General features: G+C 43.2%; 1 protein-coding gene across 1 annotated transcript in view; it reads right to left on the reverse strand.

Annotated features, from left to right (window-relative positions):
- LOC120977756 (probable E3 ubiquitin-protein ligase MID2) overlaps window positions 1-23727 on the reverse strand; it is a 456812-nt gene that overhangs the window by 333193 nt on the left and 99892 nt on the right. Inside the window, exon 2 of the mRNA XM_040405841.1 lies at window positions 8747-8895. Within this exon, the coding sequence (XP_040261775.1) occupies window positions 8747-8895 (149 nt within the window). The remainder of the gene's footprint in view (window positions 1-8746; window positions 8896-23727) is intronic.

Below are 23727 nucleotides of genomic sequence, written 5' to 3' on the forward strand. Positions count from 1 at the left end.
TCGCTTCACATCCCCTTGGGCACCTTATTTGTTTGACTGACAGGTTAGTAAAAGCTGTTTTTTAGCTAAATAAGCCCACAGATGACATTTATAAGCACACATTAGGAATCGTAATGAGGCCCTGAACATCCGCATATGTTTAGCTGACAGGGTTGAAAACTGGTGACATTTCATAGATGATGTGTTCATCCTATGGAAAGGGACTGAACATTAATTCCACATGTTTGTTGATTCATTGAACATCAATGAACTCTGTTTATTTTTTACAGCCGAGATCCACAGAGATGAAATCATCTTTTTAGATCTAAAGATCGCTACTGTAACTTGCAGGAGCATTCTAAAACATAACATAGATAACCCCTGCCGTTTCACATGATAGATTCCCTTTTACTGTTTTCTTCTTATGATCAGATGTAGCTGTCACTTCCTTTCTTATTCGGTTGCATCTGTCTTCTCTGGATCTATTTTTACAACCGGAACAAAAGCCACACCATGTGAAACCATCTTTAGTCATTTTGGTCACTTCTTTTCTTATACAGCCATGCACTATTTTAAGACTCATAGCGTCTCGGCACATTTTAAAAGAGCACATCAGAAAAATCTGGTGGGTTTGAAATTCATGGGAGTGGAACAAATGCATAAGAATTGGAGGGGAGGGGATCCAGTAAAACAAATAAATAAAAAAGAAGCGCAATGGATTTTTGAGTTAAACCCGCTACAAACCGCAGGTCTCAATATCGAATGGGATAAGAGAGCCGTCAGTATGGCGTGATTGGTGTTTGTTTCATTGTGGTTGTGTGTTTTTTTGTTTTTTTTCTCTTCTTTCTGTGCAGCATGCTTTAGGATATTAGGAAGAATTTGGTGCATGAGGCTTTACTAGGTGGAATAAGGTAGTTGTATTTAGCTGCAGTCAGTCTTCAGTTTCCTAGGATGGTGTTCAGACATGCATCACAGTGCCTATTTCTTTGGCCATATACATAGTAAGTTTCTACGGGAATTGAAATGCGATCTCTTTAACATAAGGGAATGAGTGTAGTCATACATAATTGCCCTGTATAAGAAGTGGTATCATTTTTAACTGTGTGGGAATAACCTATATTTTTCATATTTAAATTTTTTATATTTTCATGTATGGTATATGACATGCAGATGTTTATTTTTTTGGGATACGTTATTTTAGGTATTTCAAAATAAGTTCTTTTTTTTATGTGGAAGTTGATCTAACGGAAATAACACAGAGACTGACCACGTGTGACCAGAGACTAGAGGTTTTTTCAGTTGTGTCAATTGGAGAGGAGAGGAACGCCCCAGAAGAAGCAGACAGCGAAACCCGGGTCGGGCAAATTGATTTTATATGTGATGTGAACAAGTGTCGATCTTGTAAGTAAAATAAAAGATGTAGTGTTTAAATAACCCGTGGGTATTGCACTATGTTGTGTTCCTTTTAAAGGATAAAAGAGATGTGATTGCTGGTGGATATTGAGACCAAGGTGCTGGAATTGTTTTGAATCGAGATAAAATCGTCTCGTGGAAGTGTTGCTGTGTGTGAACTGGTCCTTACTGATGAAGTTCACGCGCAGACCCTAAATTGCAGTTTATTTTGGTTAAAAAATGAGAAGAGACCTACTCCTGTTGTTTGGGACTGCTGCTGATTGTACCACTTGGAAGACCACACAAAATATCTTATGTTATAGCAGGAGCATTACCCACCTGCGAGCCTATATCGTGATATGATCTGAGGATGCCCCAATATGTATTGAGAACATGTTGTACTTCAGCCTCAAATGTCGCAATGATACAAGCTGGATTTGTACCCTCGGATTTCTGTCTGGGGTTCAGTAAGGTGTCTATGTTTCTGCATACAGCATGCTGATGGGCCTCGTGGAGCACATTTACTGGATATCCACGTCATATGAATCTCTCTCGGAGATCCTTTGCAGCCACATGATATTTTTCAAGTGAGCTGCAGTTACATCGTATTCTAAGGTATTGACCTCTGGGTATACCTCTTTTTAGTGGATAAGGGTGCCAGCTGTCCGAGTGCAGCAATGTATTAGTGGCAGTAGGCTTGCGGAAAATATTGCTGGCAATGTTACCATTTTGTCTCCTAGCGATCTTTAGATCTAAAAAGATGATTTCATCTCTGTGGATCTCGGCTGTAAAAAATAAGCCGAGTTCATTGATGTTCAATGAATCAACAAACATGTGGAATTAATGTTCAGTCCCTTTCCATAGGATGAACACATCATCTATGAAATGAAGCCACAGTAAGATGTGCTTGGACCAATCAGAGGTTGTTACTCCAAACACTATATTCCGTTCCCACCAGCCCAGGTAGATAGTAGCAAAACTGGGGGCACAAGGGCTCCCCATTGCCACTCCCCTGAGATGGTAGTATATCTTTCTATCAAAGAGAAAAATATTTTTGGTTAGAATGAACTGTAAAAGGCCACTTTTTCGCAGTCCTTCTCCTGTGGAATGCCACTATATAATCCTCCACATCGAGGCTAGCAAGAAGGCTATCGGGGTCAATCTGGATGTCACCTAGCTTCTTAAGGACATCCATAGAACCTCTCGTATAGGATGGTAGTGCGAATACAATAAATCCCCAAATGGTGTGTAAGGCTGTCTGTGCCAGAAACAATTGGCCTCCCTTTTAGGGGAGACATGCCTTGATGGACTTTTGGTAAGCAGTAAAAGCAAGCCATTTGGGAATGAGAAGGTAGAAGGAGATTATATTCAGTGCTGCTGATGAGCTCCTGTTGTTGGGCCATATCCAGCAGTGTTTTTAATTCTCTTCTATGGTCGGATTGGTATCAAGTGTCTTATAACAATTCCTATTGTCCAGTATACCATGGCACATTTCTTTGTACTTCTCAACATCTATGATAACAATATTACCCCCTTTATCTGAAGGCTTGATGACGATCGAGTCATCTGACTCCAGCGCAATCAGGCCCTTAATCTCTTCAGGTTTCAAGTTGTTCCTGCCAACCTGATGTGAGTTTATTTTCAATAATTGGTCAGTTACAACCTTTAAGAAGGTATCAATAGGAGCATTGTCACTCATGGGTGGATATTTATTAGAGGGTGGACGTAAATTAGTGAACGGTCTAGTTCCTGGTGAAACAGGCCTAAAACAGTTAACATTTTTTGTTACATATATAGGTGAACAGGGCACTCAAGGATAGCTGCGACCGTGTACTTAAGGCAAAGATGAGCTTTATTGATAATATAAATATATTTGATGCATAAAACAATCAAGAATGCAGTAGAATAAATAGGTTATTAACAAATAAATATAATGAATATTCGACAGAGCAAAGGCTATTATTCGATTAATCAGCAAATATTCAATAGTCCAATATTGTAAATCTTGGATCCAATGATTGTGAACATCCAAAGACTTGTTTGCAATAAGTCTATTCGTTTTTTACTTTCATATTGAGACAACAGTCATATGCTTTGCAGTTATTCAAATAGTCTGTCGAATATTCATTATATTTATTTGTTAATAACCTATTTATTCTACTGCATTCTTGATTGTTTTATGCATCAAATATATTTATATTATCAATAAAGCTCATCTTTGCCTTAAGTACACGGTCGCAGCTATCCTTGAGTGCCCTGTTCACCTATATACGTATATGCTTTTCTAAATTGAGTGAGTGGCCTCAATTTACAGGAGCACCTGGTGTCGTTTGAGTGTTCTTAGTGCGACATCTTACTCAATTTTACATTTATACCTTTCCGCTCATGATGTCTGCACAAGATACTTTAAACACCATGGATATCTGGGACCATGTAGAAACTAAAAGGTTGAAAGTTGAGAATTTCATGTTTAACCAAAATGAGACTAATGTGGAAAATGATATGATGATGAAAAACACATTTAGGGAATTGGAAAATTTATTGGTGAAGCAACTAAGACAGCGATGGGAGATCAAAACACTGTGCAGGTTTGTGGAATGTGGTAAAGCCCCAAAAGGCTTGACCTTGACTAAATCCCCTGCTCAGGATCTCCAAAGTCCCACATTTAATACTGAATGGGACAAATTGCTTCACCAATACTCCCTTTCCCTAGTAGAGCTGATCATGAAAAGGAGGAAAGAAATATTGAGTGATGTTACAGATAAAATTAATGAGATGAAAATAATTATGGGCAAATTGCCTAAAAATGATGAATATAATTATTGGCAATCTAAATTATGTAATAATCTTGATAAAGTAGAGCAAGATATAATGGAAAAGAAAATTAAAAAGTTACATTTTATACCTAAAAATGGGCAAAATTTAATCACTAATGAAAACACAAATATAGACACTGTAAATATAGGGACAATATTAGAGGAATCACAGGATGTGGTGAGTAGAGAAAGGCCACATAATTTGAATAAATACACAATACCAACACATAATCGGTTTGAAGCACTTGAAGAGAGGCAGGTTTTTTTAGACAGGACCCCACCACACCACAGGACACGGACAAGACACATACCACAACAAGAAGAATCACAGATACACAATACCAATCACCAGGGGGACCATCAATACAATTTGAGGAACAGGCCTCAAACATTTCATATACCATATCACCAACAAGTAGACAAATCACAACGCCATCACGTCCCTCATCAGGAACACTACACTGCACAGCAGAATCACTATCAACAACCTTATTACCCAAAAAGGATAAAATCGTACGAGGGAGACAGACCAAAATACGGAGAGGAGGAAGGAAGAAAAAGGGGGCACCGCAGATAAATCAAGAGCCAATAGAAAATGATTCTATTATTAATTTGAGCTCTACAACCCTCACAGAATCTCAAAAACAACTATTGAATAAGGGTCTGAAATTTGCCCCCACAATCACCCTTAACAAATTTGATACGTTTATAGGGGTGGAGAAGTTTATAAGGCGTTTGTGCCTTAAAAAGTATTTCCTTAAAAATCCAGTTACAAGAGATATCGATAATGGTGACCAATATGTACATACAACTTGTAAAAATAGGTCCAAGAAATACCCAAGAAACGAGATCAGTCACGAAATGGCAAGTTTTAAAAAATGCGTAGAAAGCGATATACGGAAAATAAAGAATAGCACCAAATATAGACGGAATAATTTGACAAATGATGAAATAAAAGCTCTAAAAACTTTACAGAAAGAGGAAAATATAGTAATACGTCCGGCGGATAAGGGAGGATCCATTGTGATCCAGGACATTCAGAAATATAACACAGAATGTCTCAGACAGTTACAGGATACAAATACATACTGTAGACTACCAAGTGACCCTACTAACCAATTTTATTTAGAACTTTTAGCATTTTGTAATAGAGGTTATAAGAAAGGACTTTTAACAGATGAGGAACACAAATTTTTATTGAATAAAACTCCGCGTATACCTATGTTTTATTGTGTACCAAAAGTACACAAGGACCAAGAAAATCCTCCAGGCCGACCTATAGTGTCAGGAATAGGATCCCTTACGTCAAATTTATCTCAGTATATAGATCAAATGTTGCAGCCCAGGGTTCAAAAAATAGAGTCATATACAAAAGACACCACACAAATTATTCAAATAGTGGAGAAATTGAAATTTAAGGACACCTGGATTATGGGATCCTTGGATATACAATCTCTATATACAATAATAGAGCATGATAAGGGTAAACAGGCTGTTAGGTCCCAACTTACATTAGAAGGTAGACTAGGAGTGGAACAAATTGAGTTTATAATTGAAGGGATAGACTTCATTTTAAATCACAATTATTTTAATTTTGAGGGGAATTTTTACTTACAAACACAGGGGACCGCCATGGGCACCAGGTTAGCCCCCAGCTATGCCAATTTGTTTATGGCAGAGTGGGAACGGCAGATCATACAGCCCAAGCTGGGGACGGACCTGGTGCTCTGGCAACGCTATATTGATGACATCCTGTTTGTTTGGCAAAGTGGTAATGAGAGTCTACAATTATTTTTGAAAGATATTAATTCTAATGATAGAAACCTCAAATTCACAGGGGTAACAAGCCAGGAAAAAGTAGAATACCTGGACTTGAATATTAGCATTGTGAATCAAGATATAGTATGCAGTACTTTCATTAAACCTACCGCCAAAAACAGTTACATCTTATTTAACAGTTGTCACCTGCCTAGCTGGTTATCAAATATCCCACAAGGACAATTCCGAAGAATTAAGAGGAATTGCACATTGGAAACCCAATATAAGTTGGAGGTTGACGAGATGAGAGATAAATTTTTGGAGAAGAACTACCCCACAGGAATTTTGGATAAAGCATTGGAGCAAGTTAACAATATGGATAGGAAATCCTTTTTTGGGGAGAAGACACAATCTGTGGACCCTCCCCAAGAAATATTACGTTTTATCTTGCCCTTTAGTGACGATTATAAAAAAATACGCCAAATTGTGACCAAACATTGGCATTTGTTACAAAAGGACAAGATTATAGGAACCTTAATGCCGGTTAATCCAAAAATCACCTTTACAAAGGCACCTAATTTAAGCATAAAAGTGGCCCCTACGATGAAAAAACAATTAAATAGGGAATCCACCATTTCAAGTTGGATAGGTCTACAGGGCTTTTTTAGGTGTGGTACCTGTAGGAACTGCAAACTAACATCTTTCCAAAAAAGAACCAACGAATTGGTGTCCATTAATAACAATCATCGTCATCTAATAAAGGATTGTCTAACGTGCAATTCAGAGAATGTTATTTACGCTATGGAATGCCCGTGTAAATTATTATACATAGGCAGAACTAAAAGATCTTTAAAAAAACGTATTTCGGAGCATATAAACAATATACGGAAGGGATTTGAGAACCATTCGCTATCATACCACTTTAAAATTACACATAATCAGGATCCCTCAGGTTTGAGGTTTTTAGCCATTGATAAAGTGGAGAAAGAATGGAGAGGTGGCAACCATATTGAAAGGATGTCGAGACTTGAAACCAAGCGAATCTTTGAATTCGATACTCTGATACCAAGAGGACTCAATGCAGAGTTTGAACTCTTTGGATTCTTATAAGTAATTGGTGGGCGCCGACGTTTCGACGTTTAACTGACTGTTTATATTACAGTCGGTTTTTCCTCTAGACGTGGGCGCCCCCCCTAACACATCCCTCGTATTAACATGAATCATTTTTATATCTTTTATGTCTATATTGACAGTTTTATAGAATTTGTGCATTTTAACATATTTATTTAGGAGTCATTTGGTAGATTATAATCCTGTCTATATTTCCCTTTTAAAGTTGTAATAGAGACTTTTAGTGGTATTTGATATTGTTCTTAATGTTTTAAAACTAAGATATATTGTGGATGGGCAATATGTGCCTTTATTTAAGTGAAAATGCAAAAAAAAAAAAAAAAACGCATGGAAACCGCATCAAAAAACGCATCAAAAACGCATGGTGTCCATATGCGTTTTTTGCATCAATAGATGCAGAAATTTAAAGTATATAACTGGGTGAAATTGCAGAAATGTGATGAATTGCAAAAGCCAGCAAAAGCATTTTTTAGGTTCCACATATGACATTTTATTTTTTATTTTCCATATATGACATTTCTTTTTGTGATTGTGATATAATGTGGAATACCAGAGTATCACAGACAGAAATGGTATTTGATATTGTTCTCAATGTTTTAAAATTAATATATATTGTTGATGGGCAATATGTACCTTTATTTAAGTGAAAATGCGAAAAACGCATGGAAACCGCATTAAAAACGCATGGTGTCCAGATGCGTTTTTTGCATCAATGGATGTAGAAATTTAAAGTATATAACTGGGTGAAATTGCAGAAATATGATGCATTGCAAAAGTCAGCAAAAGTATTTTTTAGTTTCCACATCTGACATCTCTCTTTGTGATTGTGATACAATGTGGAACACCTGAGTACCGACAGACAGGAAATGAAGATTGAGACCAAGTTAAACAAGTAACATCCAGTATAAAAGAGGGGTTATGGATGGGGTGAAGCATACCACTGAGGAAGGGGTTGGACCCCGAAACGCGTCTGGTGCTACACCCCATCTTTGTACTGAAAAACCTACCTTACCATTAAATCGACCATAACCGAACAGAGAGCCGGCTTTAATCTCCTGATTGAATACTGCTACAAATATCTAAAGGCAGATCCTGGGAGTAAGTACACTTGAAGGCTCTTGTGATTATTTCGGACGAACACTTGGTCGATACAAAGGTAATGGACTTAATTCGCTTGCAAGCTTTTCAGCAGTGAGTTGCTGCCATTCACGTCGCTTTGGCGGGACGCCGCCGCGACTATTTGAATAACTGCAAAGCATATGACTGTTGTCTCAATATGAAAGTAAAAAACGAATAGACTTATTGCAAACAAGTCTTTGGATGTTCACAATCATTGGATCCAAGATTTACAATATTGGACTATTGAATATTTGCTGATTAATCGAATAATAGCCTTTGCTCTGTCGAATATTCATTATATTTATTTGTTAATAACCTATTTATTCTACTGCATTCTTGATTGTTTTATGCATCAAATATATTTATATTATCAATAAAGCTCATCTTTGCCTTAAGTACACGGTCGCAGCTATCCTTGAGTGCCCTGTTCACCTATATACGTATATGCTTTTCTAAATTGAGTGAGTGGCCTCAATTTACAGGAGCACCTGGTGTCGTTTGAGTGTTCTTAGTGCGACATCTTACTCAATTTTACATTTTTTGTTACATACCTGTCTACTACTGTTTTGGCAGCTTGAAGGAACCTTGCATGATCATTTTCTTTAAGGAGATGGTCAGCTTGGTTAATTAGCACTGTTGATCGCTCAAGCCTTTGTCGACAGTTTGCGATTTGCTGAGCAAGTTTCCTTAACTTCATTACCTTAAAGACATTTTGAAAAGAGCAAATGAAACATTTTCCTGATGTAAAATATGCACTGTGTAATGACGTGGGCTCCTACGACCGGTGTTGAAGAAAGGCAGGGACACAACAAAGTCACTTCAATATGGTTTATTAATTGTTCCAGCCAACCTACAGTTCAGTAAAGCCAGATTGGAGCCAGGTCAGGTAGTCAGTCCATAACAACCAAAGTAATGCAGGCTCGGGTCTCCTTTAGATCCATCCACAGGCCAGTATTGCTCCACACGTGCCTTGCACTTAGTGATCTGTATCCTCTCACTCTAGCAGATACACCCTGCTTCATGCTGCTGACTTTTTAAACACAACCATGGACATGAGCCACGTATGAAACCTGGAGTGGATCGTGGGGAATAAGCACCCACCCAGCTCTTTGCTTATTCCCAGTAAAAGCCAGGCCCAGATTAGCTGATACCAGCTATACTAGGTAGCAACAGCGTCCACTATTATTATTATTATTATTATTTATTAAAGTGCCATTCATTCCATAGCGCTGTAAATAGGAAAAAGAGGTATACATACATAACAGACAACTGCACTAATCATAAACAAGACGAGTTGCAAACTGGTACAGAAGGAGAGAGGGTCCTGCCCATGAGGGCTTACAATCTACATGGTATAGGAGAAGGACACAGTAGGTGAGGGTGAAGCTGGTCATGGCGGTATAGAGGCAGCAGGGTCACTGGTTGTAGGCTAGTCTGAAGAGGTGGGTTTTCAGGTTTCTTTTGAAGAATTCCACTGTTGGTGAGTGCCTGATATGTTGGGGTAGCGAGTTCCAGAGTGTGGGGGATGCACAGGAGAAATTCTGGAGGCGATTGTGGGAAGAGGTGATAGGAGGAGAGGAGAGAAGGAGGTCTTGTGAGGATCGGAGAGTGCGTGTGGGGATGTATCTGGAAAGTAGCTCAGAGATGTTAATACTTTGAAGTGAATTCGCTGGGTAATGGGGAGCTAGTGAAGGGATTTGGCAGAGGGGAGAGGCAGAGAAGTAATAGGGTGAGAGGTGGATTAGTCGGGCAGCAGAGTTGAGGATAGATTGGAGGCGTGCGAGAGTGCTAGATGGGAGGCCACAGAGGAGAATGTTGCAGTAGTCCAGGCGGGAGATGACGAGGGCATGTACAAGCATTTTTGCAGACTCAAAGTTGAAGAAAGCGCGGATGCGGTAGATGTTTTTGAGTTGGAGGCGGCAGGTGGTGTAAAGGGCTTGGATGTGCGGTCGGAAGGAAAGGGCAGAATCCAAGGTCACTCCAAGGCAGCGGACTTGGTTGACCGGGGATAGTGTGCAGCCATTGATCATGATAGATAGGTCTGTTGGTGGAGTTGAGCAAGATGGGGGAAAGATGATGAGTTCTGTTTTATCCATGTTAAGTTTTAGAAAGCGAGAGGCGAAGAAGGATGATATGGAAAATAGGCATTGTGGGATTCTGGATAGTAGGGTGGTGATGTCTGGACCAGAGAGGTAGATTTGTGTGTCGTCAGCATAAGAGTGATACTGAAAGCCATGGGACTCTATGAGCTGTCCCAGGCCAAAAGTGTAGATAGAGAAGAGCAGGGGTCCTAGGACAGAGCCTTGCGGGACACCAACAGAGAGGGAATGAGACGAGGAGGTGGTGCGAGAGTGGGAGATGCAAAATGTCCGTTCAGGTTTGATGTGATCCAGGAGACGGCCAGGTCAGTGATGCCAAGAGATGAGAGAGTTTGCAACAGAAGGGAGTGGTCAACAGTGTCGAAGGCAGAGGACAGGTCACGGAGAAGGAGGACAGAGTATTGTTTCTTGGTTTTGGCTGTTAGTAGGTCATTGGTCACTTTGGTAAGGGCAGTCTCAGTGGAGTGTTGGTGTCGGAAGCCAGATTGTAGCCGGTCAAAGAGGGAGCAGGAGGTGAGAGGACAGTTCAGAATGGACATGCTGTTCAAGTAGCTTTGAGGCATACGGAAGAAGTGATATGGGGCAATAACTGGACAAAGAAGATGGGTAAAGTGAAGGCTTTTTGAGGATGGGTGTAATGGTAGCATGTTTAAAAGCAGAGGGGAAGACCCCAGAGGTTAGTGATAGGTTGAAGAGATGAGTTAGGGCTGGGATAAACACTGTGGTGAGGTTAGGGATGAGGTGGTATGGGATTGGGTCAAGTGCACAGGTGGTGAGATGTGACCTGGAGAGTAGAGTGGAGAGTTTTTCTTCTGTGATGGTAGAGAAGCGGGTTTTGGGAGAAGAGGACCGAGCAGTTGTGTGGAGGGTCTGTGGGGACTGTGTACTGAAGCTTTCTCTGATGTTGACTATCTTTTGTTTGAGGTATTTGGCAAAGTCCTCAGCTGAGCTGAGATGAGAGGAGAGGGTCGGGGCGCTGGGGGACAGAGATGGGAGTTAAAAGTTTTAAAATGTTGTCTAGGGCTGTGAGCCATGGAAGATATGAGAGATGAGAAGTAGGCCTGTTTTGCATCAGCGAGTGAAGATTTGAATGTGAGGAGGGATTGCTTGTATGCGGTGAAATGATCTTTAGAATGGGATTTCTTCCATCGCCGCTCAGCAGCCCTGGAAGCTTGTCTGAGTTTTTTGGTCAGGTTGGTGTGCCAGGGTTGTCTGTTAATTTTTCGGGTTTTGTTGTGTGTGAGGGGAAAATCAGTGTCCAGAGCTGTACTTATTGTGGTGTTATATAGGGTGGTGGCAGCATCTGGGTCTTGGAGGGAACAGATGGTAGAGAGTGGGAGATGAGAGTCAGAAAGCAAGCGAAAGTCGAGATGTTTAAGGTTCCTGCGGAGGTGTGCCAGTGTGTGGACCGGGGGAGCAGCAGAAGAGACTAATGAAGAGAAGGTGAGTAGGTTGTGGTCAGATAGGGGGAGAGGCGAATTAGAAAGGTTAGATAGGGAGCAGAGGCGGGTAAAGATAAGATCCAGACTGTGACCATCTCTGTGGGTGGGAGACCACTGTGATAGGCCGAAGGAAGAAGAGAGTGACAGGAGTTTAGAGGCGGCCGAGTGGCAGGTGTCAATAGGGATGTTGAAGTCACCCATGATGATAGTGGGGATGTTGGCAGAAAGAAAGTGTAGTAGCCAGGTGTTGAATTGGTCAAGAAAGATGGTGGCTGGGCCTTGGGGGCGGTAAATGATGGCTACTTGAAGGTTGGAGGGAGAGTAGATACGAACAGAAAGTACTTTAAATGAGGTGAGCGTAATGGATGGTGGCAGTGGAGTTGGGCTGTAGGAGCAGGTGTCTGATAGGAGAAGACCAACTCCTCCACCATGTTTTCAGCCGGGGCGGGGGGTGTGAGTGAATTGAAATCCACTATATGAGAGTGCAGCAGGGGAGGAGGTGTCAGAGGGTGTCAGCCATGTTTCTGTGAGACCCAGAAAGGATCGTTTTTGAGAGATAAAAAGTTCATGAATGTAGGACAGTTTGTTACAGACAGAGCGTGCATTCCATAATGCTCCTGCAAGAGGAACCAAAGGAGCAGGGGTCAGAAGAATGGTTATTAGGTTTAAGGGGTTGCAGAAATTTGTCGAAGGAGATTTGTAAGGGGACATGGAGATGATAGTGGGGATTTGCTGAGGGGGGCCTGGATTTGGAGAGATATCGCCAGCAATAAGGAGAAGCAGAGAAAGTGTTAATAGGTGAGAATAAGAGAGGGCATGAGGTATTTGTGTGTGTTTGGGAAGTAAGTGTTTTATGTTGTCAAACAGGTTTGTGCAAGCGGTCAGATTAGAAGGTAAGATGGAGGGAGAGATAAATAGTTCCTTGCTGGGTGAATGGATGTGGGGGTATTTCAGGAGCTTGTGGAAAAGTGGGAAGAGTAAGATAAAAATTTGAAACATTGTTTGCAGTAACTATCTCTGTAATTACCTGTAGTTAGTGATGGCCTTGCGGTTGTCCCGGCGGTCGTTTTGCGCCGAACTTTGCGTGTTCGCGATTCACCGAACATATGGAGAAATTCGCACGAGCCATATTCTTTTACATTATGAAGAACTTTGACCCATGACACATCCATCAGGTGGTACAGGACAGCCAATTGAGACATTTCAGCACATGGACATACCCCCTACCTTATAAATAAACCTGATCTGGCCACCATTTTACATTCAGTGTTTTGCCAGTGTAGGGAGAGGTTTCTGTGTGGAGCAGGGACAGGCTGTTAGGGACACCAAACGCTAGCTAATAGGGCCACAAAAGTCATTTTAAGGACTAGTATAGGTGTGCTATCTATATGTGTGATACACAGAGGGGTGCGATATACTTATACTTTTATAATGAGTCAAAAACACATAGATCTATATAGTGATCACTTGGAAGTCAGAGGCCTAGGGGCTAGGGGCTTACTAGGGCCATTTTTATATAGAGTAAGGTTCCGGACGGGGTCGCTCTTATCAGGGCGGGTGGTCTGTGGTTAGGATATCAGGGCCAGAATAGCACCCCCCTGTCGGGCAATATCAGGGACAGTTCTTTGCCCACCCTGTCCTTCAATACCACATCATCATCATCATCTAGCCCAGGGATATATGTTTTTTGCTTTCCCTCCGGGATTCATGGATGTGCACTGGAACCCCCCGGATTGTGGTAGGACATATGGTTTCTGATTTGGTGCCGCCGAGCACCTGATTTAGTGCCGCCGAGCACTTGTTATTGCTTACCACATCTATGCTTTTTGCTTAAAGGGGTTCTGCACTTTATTTTAACTGATGATCTATCCTCTGGATAGATCATCAGCATCTGATCGGCAGGGGGTCCGACACCCGGGACCCCCGCCGATCAGCTGTTTGAGAAGGCAGCGACGCTTTAGCAGCGCCGCGGCCTTCTCGCTGTTTACAGCTGGCCCAGTGACGTCACGACTAGTATCAACTAGCGTGGGCGGGGATAAGCTCTGTTCACTTGAATGGAGCTTAGCCCCGCCCACACTAGTTAATACTAGTCGTGACATCACTGGGCCATCGGTAAACAGTGACAAGGCCGCGCCGATGCTGGAGCGCCGCTGCCTTCTCAAAACAGCTGATCGGGGGGGGGGGGTCCTGGGTGTCGGACCCCCGCCGATCAGGTGCTGATGATCTATCCAGAGGATAAAACAAAGTGCAGAACCCCTTTAACTTTAATAATTTAATTTATTTTCATTTTGAAGGATATCTTTTCCGTTCACACGTCTGCAAAATGGGTCCGCATATGTTCCGCAATTTTGCGGAACGGGTGGAGACCCATTCATGTTCAATGGGGCCGGAATGTGCTGTCCGCATCTGCATTTGCGGATCCGCACTTCCGCATCTGTGCTTCTGTTTCCGCAAAACACTTACGGACGTGTGAATGGACCCTCATAGTAAAATTATTAAAGGTTACGTTTTATCTTTATGTATATTCTAATGGATTGCCTTCCTTGTACAATGTTATAATATACTTTCTATGTTAGAAAGTATATTATAGTGCATTTGTATTGTGCGGCAGTTGTGTGCGGTTCTGCTGCGATACTGCAGGTATATAGAGGGACAAGCGTTATTGAAACAAATTATTTCTACTGGTGTGATATACCAGTCGCTCCCCCAAAAAACTGATTGAAGCGGGGTGTTATATACCAATATACTTTCTTTATAGTGCATTTGGGTACTGTATAGTGCATTTGCGCATGCGCGTACGCGAAAATTATATTGCTGATATTTCGCATTGAAAAAAATAATAAATGGAGATCGCAAATTCAAATAATACATCTGGTATGTCACTGTCCATGTTGTGGGACTATTTGTGCACTTCTAGTACAAACCGGATTCCAAAAAAGTTGGGACACTAAACAAATTGTGAATAAAAGCTGAATGCAATGATGTGGAGATGGCAAATGTCAATATTTTATTTGTAATAGAACGTAGATGACAGATCAAACGTTTAATCCGAGTAAATGTATCATTTTAAAGGAAAAATACGTTGATTCCAATTTTCACGGTGTCAACAAATCCCAAAAAAGTTGGGACAAGTAGCAATAAGAGGCTGGAAAAAGTAAATTTGAGCCTAACGAAGAGCTGGAAGACCAATTAACACTAATTAGGTCAATTGGCAACATGATTGGGTATAAAAAGAGCTTCTCAGAGTGGCAGTGTCTCTCAGAAGCCAAGATGGGTAGAGGATCACCAATTCCCACAATGTTGCGCAGAAAGATAGTGGAGCAATATCAGAAAGGTGTTACCCAGCGAAAAATTGCAAAGACTTTGCATCTATTATCATCAACTGTGCATAACATCATCCGAAGATTCAGAAAATCTGAAACAATCTCTGCAAATATGAGCTGAAGGATTTTCAGGTTCACCTGCCTTTAAAATGAATAGGACCCCCTGAGAACTTGCGATTCGCGAACATTCAAACGCGTTCTCGTGATCACATTCGCGAACCGTCCTGGCAGATGTTTGTCCATCACTACCTGTAGTCCCCTTCTGGTCCAATTCTGGTATAATTCAGTATGTGCACTTAAAGAGTTGCACTTGAAAGATGTTGCATGTTCAAAAGACCAAGGTCTGAAAAGACCCAAGGCACTATCTATCTTAGTGGACACTCCAGCTACTGGCTTCCACTCCATCAAGGCCGGGTACCTTGGTGGCAAGTCTCAGGTGAACCACAGCAAACCACTTTATGCATCTCCTTAATAGGTTTCCTGCATCGTTCTCAGAGACACATACCTTCCTTCATATATGAGGCCTGTCACTACAGAAATGGTATTGGCCAGTGGATACAGTCATCAGTCCATTCATGTTTTAACGTTCTCCTCAACTTAGACATTGTATAACTGGCATGAGTAAACATAGTATTTTCACATAATTTTTAAGGTCTTCATTAGAGTTGAGCGAACCCGAACTGTAAAGTTCGGGTTCGTACCGAATTTTAGGTTTTTCGGCACCCGGACCCGAACATTTACGTAAAAGTTTGGGTTCGGTGTTCGGCAATTTTTATGGCGCTTTTTGAAAGGCTGCCATGCAGCCAATCAACAAGCGTCATACTGCTTGCCCCAAAAGGCCATCACAGCCATACCTACTATTGGCATGGCTGTGATTGGCCAACTGCAGCATGTGACCCAGCCTCTATTTAACCACCTCAGCCCCCAGTGCTTAAACACCCTGAAAGACCAGGCCACTTTTTACACTTCTGACCTACACTACTTTCACCGTTTATTGCTCGGTCATGCAACTTACCACCCAAATGAATTTTACCTCCTTTTCTTCTTACTAATAGAGCTTTCATTTGGTGGTATTTCATTGCTGCTGACATTTTTACTTTTTTTGTTATTAATCGAAATTTAACGATTTTTTTGCAAAAAAATGACATTTTTCACTTTCAGTATTTTTGCAAAAAAATCCATATATAAATTTTGCTCTAAATTTATTGTTCTACATGTCTTTGATAAAAAAAAATGTTTGGGTAAAAAAAAAATGGTTTGGGTAAAAGTTATAGCGTTTACAAACTATGGTACAAAAATGTGAATTTCCGTTTTTTGAAGCAGCTCTGACTTTCTGAGCACCTGTCATGTTTCCTGAGGTTCTACAATGGCCATTTTTTACAGAATTTGATTTCAAACTCCTTACCACACATTTGGGCCCCTAGAATGCCAGGGCAGTATAACTACCCCACAAGTGACCCCATTTTGGAAAGAAGACACCCCAAGGTATTCGCTGATGGGCATAGTGAGTTCATGGAAGTTTTTATTTTTTGTCACAAGTTAGTGGAATATAAGACTTTGTAAGAAAAAAAAAAAAAATCATCATTTTCCACTAACTTGTGACAAAAAAAAAAAATTCTAGGAACTCGCCATGCCCCTCACGGAATACCTTGAGGTGTCTTCTTTCCAAAATGGGGTCACTTGTGGGGTAGTTATACTGCCCTGGCATTCTAGGGGCCCAAATGTGTGGTAAGGAGTTTGAAATCAAATTCTGTAAAAAATGGCCAGTGAAATCCGAAAGGTGCTCGTTGGAATGTGGGCCCCTTTGCCCACCTAGGCTGCAAAAAAGTGTCACACATGTGGTATCTCCGTATTCAGGAGAAGTTGGGGAATGTGTTTTGGGGTGTCATTTTACATATACCCATGCTGGGTGAGATAAATATCTTGGTCAAATGCCAACTTTGTAAAAAAATGGGAAAAGTTGTCTTTTGCCAAGATATTTCTCTCACCCAGCATGGGTATATGTAAAATGACACCCCAAAACACATTCCCCAACTTCTCCTGAATACGGAGATACCACATGTGTGACACTTTTTTGCAGCCTAGGTGGGCAAAGGGGCCCATATTCCAAAGAGCACCTTTCGGATTTCACTGGTCATTTTTTACAGAATTTGATTTCAAACTCCTTACCACACATTTGGGCCCCTAGAATGCCAGGGCAGTATAACTACCCCACAAGTGACCCCATTTTGGAAAGAAGACACCCCAAGGTATTCGCTGATGGGCATAGTGAGTTCATGGAAGTTTTTATTTTTGTCATAAGTTAGTGGAATATGAGACTTTGTAAGAAAAAAAAAAAAAATCATCATTTTCCACTAACTTGTGACAAAAAATAAAAAATTCGAGGAACTTGCCATGCCCCTCACGGAATACCTTGGGGTGTCTTCTTTCCAAAATGGGGTCACTTGTGGGGTAGTTATACTGCCCTGGCATTTTCCAGGGGCCCTAAAGTGTGGTACGTAGGTAAATGACCTGTGAAATCCTAAAGGTGCTCTTTGGAATGTGGGCCCCTTTGCCCACCTAGGCTGCAAAAAAGTGTCACACATGTGGTATCGCCGTATTCAGGAGAAGTTGGGCAATGTGTTTTGGGGTGTCGTTTTACATATACTCATGCTGGGTGAGAGAAATATCTTGGCAAAAGACAACTTTTCCCATTTTTTTATACAAAGTTGGCATTTGACCAAGATATTTATCTCACCCAGCATGGGTATATGTAAAATGACACCCCAAAACACATTCCCCAACTTCTCCTGAATACGGCGATACCACATGTGTGGCACTTTTTTGCAGCCTAGGTGGGCAAAGGGGCCCACATTCCTTTTATGAGGGCATTTTTAGACATTTGGATCCCAGACTTCTTCTCACGCTTTGGGGCCCCTAAAATGCCAGGGCAGTATAAATACCCCACATGTGACCCCATTTTGGAAATAAGACACCCCAAGGTATTCAATGAGGGGCATGGCGAGTTCATAGAATTTTATTTTTTTTTGGCACAAGTTAGCGGAAATTGATTTTATTTATTTTTTTCTCACAAAGTCTCCCTTTCCGCTAACTTGGGACAAAAATTTCAATCTTTCATGGACTCAATATGCCCCTCACGGAATACCTGGGGGTGTCTTCTTTCCGAAATGGGGTCACATGTGGGGTATTTATACTGCCCTGGCATTCTAGGGGCCCTAAAGCGTGAGAAGAAGTCTGGAATATAAATGTCTAAAAAATTTTACGCATTTGGATTCCGTGAGGGGTATGGTGAGTTCATGTGAGATTAAATTTTTTGACACAAGTTAGTGGAATATGAGACTTTGTAAGAAAAAAAAAAATAATTTCCGCTAACTTGGGCCAAAAAAATGTCTGAATGGAGCCTTACAGGGGGGTGATCAATGACAGGGGGGTGATCAATGACAGGGGGGTGATCAGGGAGTCTATATGGGGTGATCACCCCCCTGTCATTGATCACCCCCCTATAAGGCTCTATTCAGATGTCCGTATGTGTTTTGCGGATCCGATCCATGTATCCGTGGATCCGTAAAAATCATACGGACATCTGAATGCAGCCTGACAGGGGGGGTGATCAATGACAGGGGGGTGATCAATGACAGGGGGGTGATCAGGGAGTCTATATGGGGTGATCACCACAGTCATTGATCACGCCCCTGTAAGGCTCCATTCAGACGTCCGTATGCGTTTTGCGGATCCGATCCATCCATCAGTGGATCCGTAAAAATCATGCGGACATCTGAATGGAGCTTTACAGGGGGATGATCAATGACAGGGGGGTAATCAATGACAGGGGGGTGATCAGGGAGTCTATATGGGGTGATCACCACAGTCATTGATCACGCCCCCTGTAAGGCTCCATTCAGACGTCCGTATGCGTTTTGCGGATCCGATCCATCTATCAATGGATCTGTAAAAATCATGCGGACGTCTGAATGGAGCTTTACAGGGGGGTAATCAATGACAGGGGGGTGATCAGGGAGTCTATATGGGGTGATCACCACAGTCATTGATCACGCCCCTGTAAGGCTCCATTCAGACGTCCGTATGCGTTTTGCGGATCCGATCCATCTATCAGTGGATCCGTAAAAATCATGCAGACATCTGAATAAAGCTTTACAGGGGGGTAATCAATGACAGGGGGGTGATCAGGGAGTCTATATAGGGTGATCACCACAGTCATTGATCACGCCCCTGTAAGGCTCCATTCAGACGTCCGTATGCGTTTTGCGGATCCGGTCCATCTATCAGTGGATCCGTAAAAATCATGCAGACATCTGAATAAAGCTTTACAGGGGGGTAATCAATGAAAGGGGGGTGATCAGGGAGTCTATATGGGGTGATCACCACAGTCATTGATCACGCCCCTGTAAGGCTCCATTCAGACGTCCGTATGCGTTTTGCGGATCCGATCCATCCATCAGTGGATCCGTAAAAATCATGCAGACATCTGAATGGAGCTTTACAGGGGGGTGATCAATGACAGGGGGGTAATCAATGACAGGGGGGTGATCAGGGAGTCTATATGGGGTGATCACCACAGTCATTGATCACGCCCCCTGTAAGGCTCCATTCAGACGTCCGTATGCGTTTTGCGGTTCCGATCCATCTATCAGTGGATCCGTAAAAATCATGCAAACATCTGAATGGAGCTTTACAGGGGGGTGATCAATGACAGGGGGGTAATCAATGACAGGGGGGTGATCAGGGAGTCTATATGGGGTGATCACCACAGTCATTGATCACGCCACTGTAAGGCTCCATTCAGACATCCGTATGCGTTTTGCGGATCCGATCCATCTATCAGTGGATCCGTAAAAATCATGCGGACATCTGAATGGAGCTTTACAGGGGGGTGATCAATGACAGGGGGGTAATCAATGACAGGGGGGTGATCAGGGAGTCTATATGGGGTGATCACCACAGTCATTGATCACGCCCCTGTAAGGCTCCATTCAGACGTCCGTATGCATTTTGGGGATCCGATCCATCTATCAGTGGATCCGTAAAAATCATGCGGACGTCTGAATGGAGCTTTACAGGGGGGTAATCAATGACAGGGGGGTGATCAGGGAGTCTATATGGGGTGATCACCACAGTCATTGATCACGCCCCTGTAAGGCTCCATTCAGACGTCCGTATGCGTTTTGCGGATCCGATCCATCTATCAGTGGATCCGTAAAAATCATGCAGACATCTGAATGGAGCTTTACAGGGGGGTAATCAATGACAGGGGGGTGATCAGGGAGTCTATATGGGGTGATCACCACAGTCATTGATCACGCCCCTGTAAGGCTCCATTCAGACGTCCGTATGCGTTTTGCGGATCCGATCCATCCATCAGTGGATCCGTAAAAATCATGCAGACATCTGAATGGAGCTTTACAGGGGGGTGATCAATGACAGGGGGGTAATCAATGACAGGGGGGTGATCAGGGAGTCTATATGGGGTGATCACCACAGTCATTGATCACGCCCCCTGTAAGGCTCCATTCAGACGTCCGTATGCGTTTTGCGGATCCGATCCATCTATCAGTGGATCCGTAAAAATCATGCGGACGTCTGAATGGAGCTTTACAGGGGGGTAATCAATGACAGGGGGGTGATCAGGGAGTCTATATGGGGTGATCACCACAGTCATTGATCACGCCCCTGTAAGGCTCCATTCAGACGTCCGTATGCGTTTTGCGGATCCGATCCATCCATCAGTGGATCCGTAAAAATCATGCGGACATCTGAATGGAGCTTTACAGGGGGGTGATCAATGACAGGGAGGTAATCAATGACAGGGGGGTGATCAGGGAGTCTATATGGGGTGATCACCACAGTCATTGATCACGCCCCCTGTAAGGCTCCATTCAGACGTCCGTATGCGTTTTGCGGATCCGATCCATCTATCAGTGGATCCGTAAAAATCATGCGGACGTCTAAATGGAGCTTTACAGGGGGGTAATCAATGACAGGGGGGTGATCAGGGAGTCTATATGGGGTGATCACCACAGTCATTGATCACGCCCCTGTAAGGCTCCATTCAGACGTCCGTATGCGTTTTGCGGATCCGATCCATCTATCAGTGGATCCGTAAAAATCATGCAGACATCTGAATAAAGCTTTACAGGGGGGTAATCAATGACAGGGGGGTGATCAGGGAGTCTATATGGGGTGATCACCACAGTCATTGATCACGCCCCTGTAAGGCTCCATTCAGACGTCCGTATGCGTTTTGCGGATCCGATCCATCTATCAGTGGATCCGTAAAAATCATGCAGACATCTGAATAAAGCTTTACAGGGGGGTAATCAATGACAGGGGGGTGATCAGGGAGTCTATATGGGGTGATCACCACAGTCATTGATCACGCCCCTGTAAGGCTCCATTCAGACGTCCGTATGCGTTTTGCGGATCCGATCCATCCATCAGTGGATCCGTAAAAATCATGCAGACATCTGAATGGAGCTTTACAGGGGGGTGATCAATGACAGGGGGGTAATCAATGACAGGGGGGTGATCAGGGAGTCTATATGGGGTGATCACCACAGTCATTGATCACGCCCCCTGTAAGGCTCCATTCAGACGTCCGTATGCGTTTTGCGGATCCGATCCATCTATCAGTGGATCCGTAAAAATCATGCGGACGTCTGAATGGAGCTTTACAGGGGGGTAATCAATGACAGGGGGGTGATCAGGGAGTCTATATGGGGTGATCACCACAGTCATTGATCACGCCCCTGTAAGGCTCCATTCAGACGTCCGTATGCGTTTTGCGGATCCGATCCATCTATCAGTGGATCCGTAAAAATCATGCAGACATCTGAATAAAGCTTTACAGGGGGGTAATCAATGACAGGGTGGTGATCAGGGAGTCTATATGGGGTGATCACCACAGTCATTGATCACGCCCCTGTAAGGCTCCATTCAGACGTCCGTATGCGTTTTGCGGATCCGATCCATCCATCAGTGGATCCGTAAAAATCATGCGGACATCTGAATGGAGCTTTACAGGGGGGTGATCAATGACAGGGGGGTAATCAATGACAGGGGGGTGATCAGGGAGTCTATATGGGGTGATCACCACAGTCATTGATCACGCCCCCTGTAAGGCTCCATTCAGACGTCCGTATGCGTTTTGCGGATCCGATCCATCTATCAGTGGATCCGTAAAAATCATGCGGACGTCTGAATGGAGCTTTACAGGGGGGTAATCAATGACAGGGTGGTGATCAGGGAGTCTATATGGGGTGATCACCACAGTCATTGATCACGCCCCTGTAAGGCTCCATTCAGACGTCCATATGCGTTTTGCAGATCCGATCCATCTATCAGTGGATCCGTAAAAATCATGCAGACATCTGAATGGAGCTTTACAGGGGGGTAATCAATGACAGGGGGGTGATCAGGGAGTCTATATGGGGTGATCACCACAGTCATTGATCACGCCCCTGTAAGGCTCCATTCAGACGTCCGTATGCGTTTTGCGGATCCGATCCATCTATCAGTGGATCCGTAAAAATCATGCGGACATCTGAATGGAGCTTTACAGGGGGGTGATCAATGACAGGGGGGTAATTAATGACAGGGGGGTGATCAGGGAGTCTATATGGGGTGATCAGGGGTGATCAAAATTGATCAAGGGTGAATAAGGGGTTAATAAGTGACGGGGGGGGGGGGGAGTGTAGTGTAGTGGTGCTTGGTGCAACATATTACTGAGCTACCTGTGTCCTCTGGTGGTCGATCCAAACAAAGGGGACCACCAGAGGACCAGGTAGCAGGTATATTAGACGCTGTTATCAAAACAGCGTCAAATATACCTGTTAGGGGTTAAAAAAAATCATATCTCCAGCCTGCCAGCGAACGATCGCCGCTGGCAGGCTGGAGATCCACTCTCTTACCTTCCGTTCCTGTGAGCGCGCGCGCCTGTGTGCGCGCGTTCACAGGAAATCTCGGCCATCGCGAAATGACGCATATATGCGTGACTCTGCGCAGGGCTGCTACCTCCGCAACGCGATCCTGCGTTAGGCGGTCCGGAGGTGGTTAGGCTGGAGTCACTTAGCGTCGCCCGTCACTCTGCTTGGATTAGTGTAGGGAGAGGCTGCAGCTGCTGTGAGGGAGAGATCAGGGAGCGATCTTATCAAAAACTGGTTTATTGTCACGAGGGCATCAAGAGCCACGCCTGACTCCGTTATACCCGGTGTCAGGAAGTCGCAGCAGGTGGCTGCGCGCTCTATGTATAAAGATAGTGCTGATTCTTAATGGTAGCTTTCTGGGTTTGCCTTGCAACCCTTTTTGGCTCACTCAGGGTTCCGTAGCTCCTTCTCCTCAGCTGTTTCTTGTCCAGCACTCCCAACCTCCTTATATTCCCCTCTCCCACTTCTCTGGTTGCCAGATATAGAGCTTCCTAGATAGACGTCTTAGGGACAGATCGAAAAATCCTGAGCAATTGGTAACCCCTCCGAAGCAGCAGTTAGTCTGTACAGACCTAGAAGAGCCTATGCAGCTAGGAGGAACTACTCGTCAGGTCCGTCCTCCTGAGGCTCGCCGTAGACAGGGGGTTTGTTTTTTCTGTGGGGGGAGGGGTCATTTCATTAATGTCTGTCCTTCTTTTCTAAAAAACAAAAGACCATCGGAACTACTA

This window comes from Bufo bufo, chromosome 8, assembly GCF_905171765.1.
Source record: "Bufo bufo chromosome 8, aBufBuf1.1, whole genome shotgun sequence".
NCBI lineage: Eukaryota > Metazoa > Chordata > Amphibia > Anura > Bufonidae > Bufo > Bufo bufo.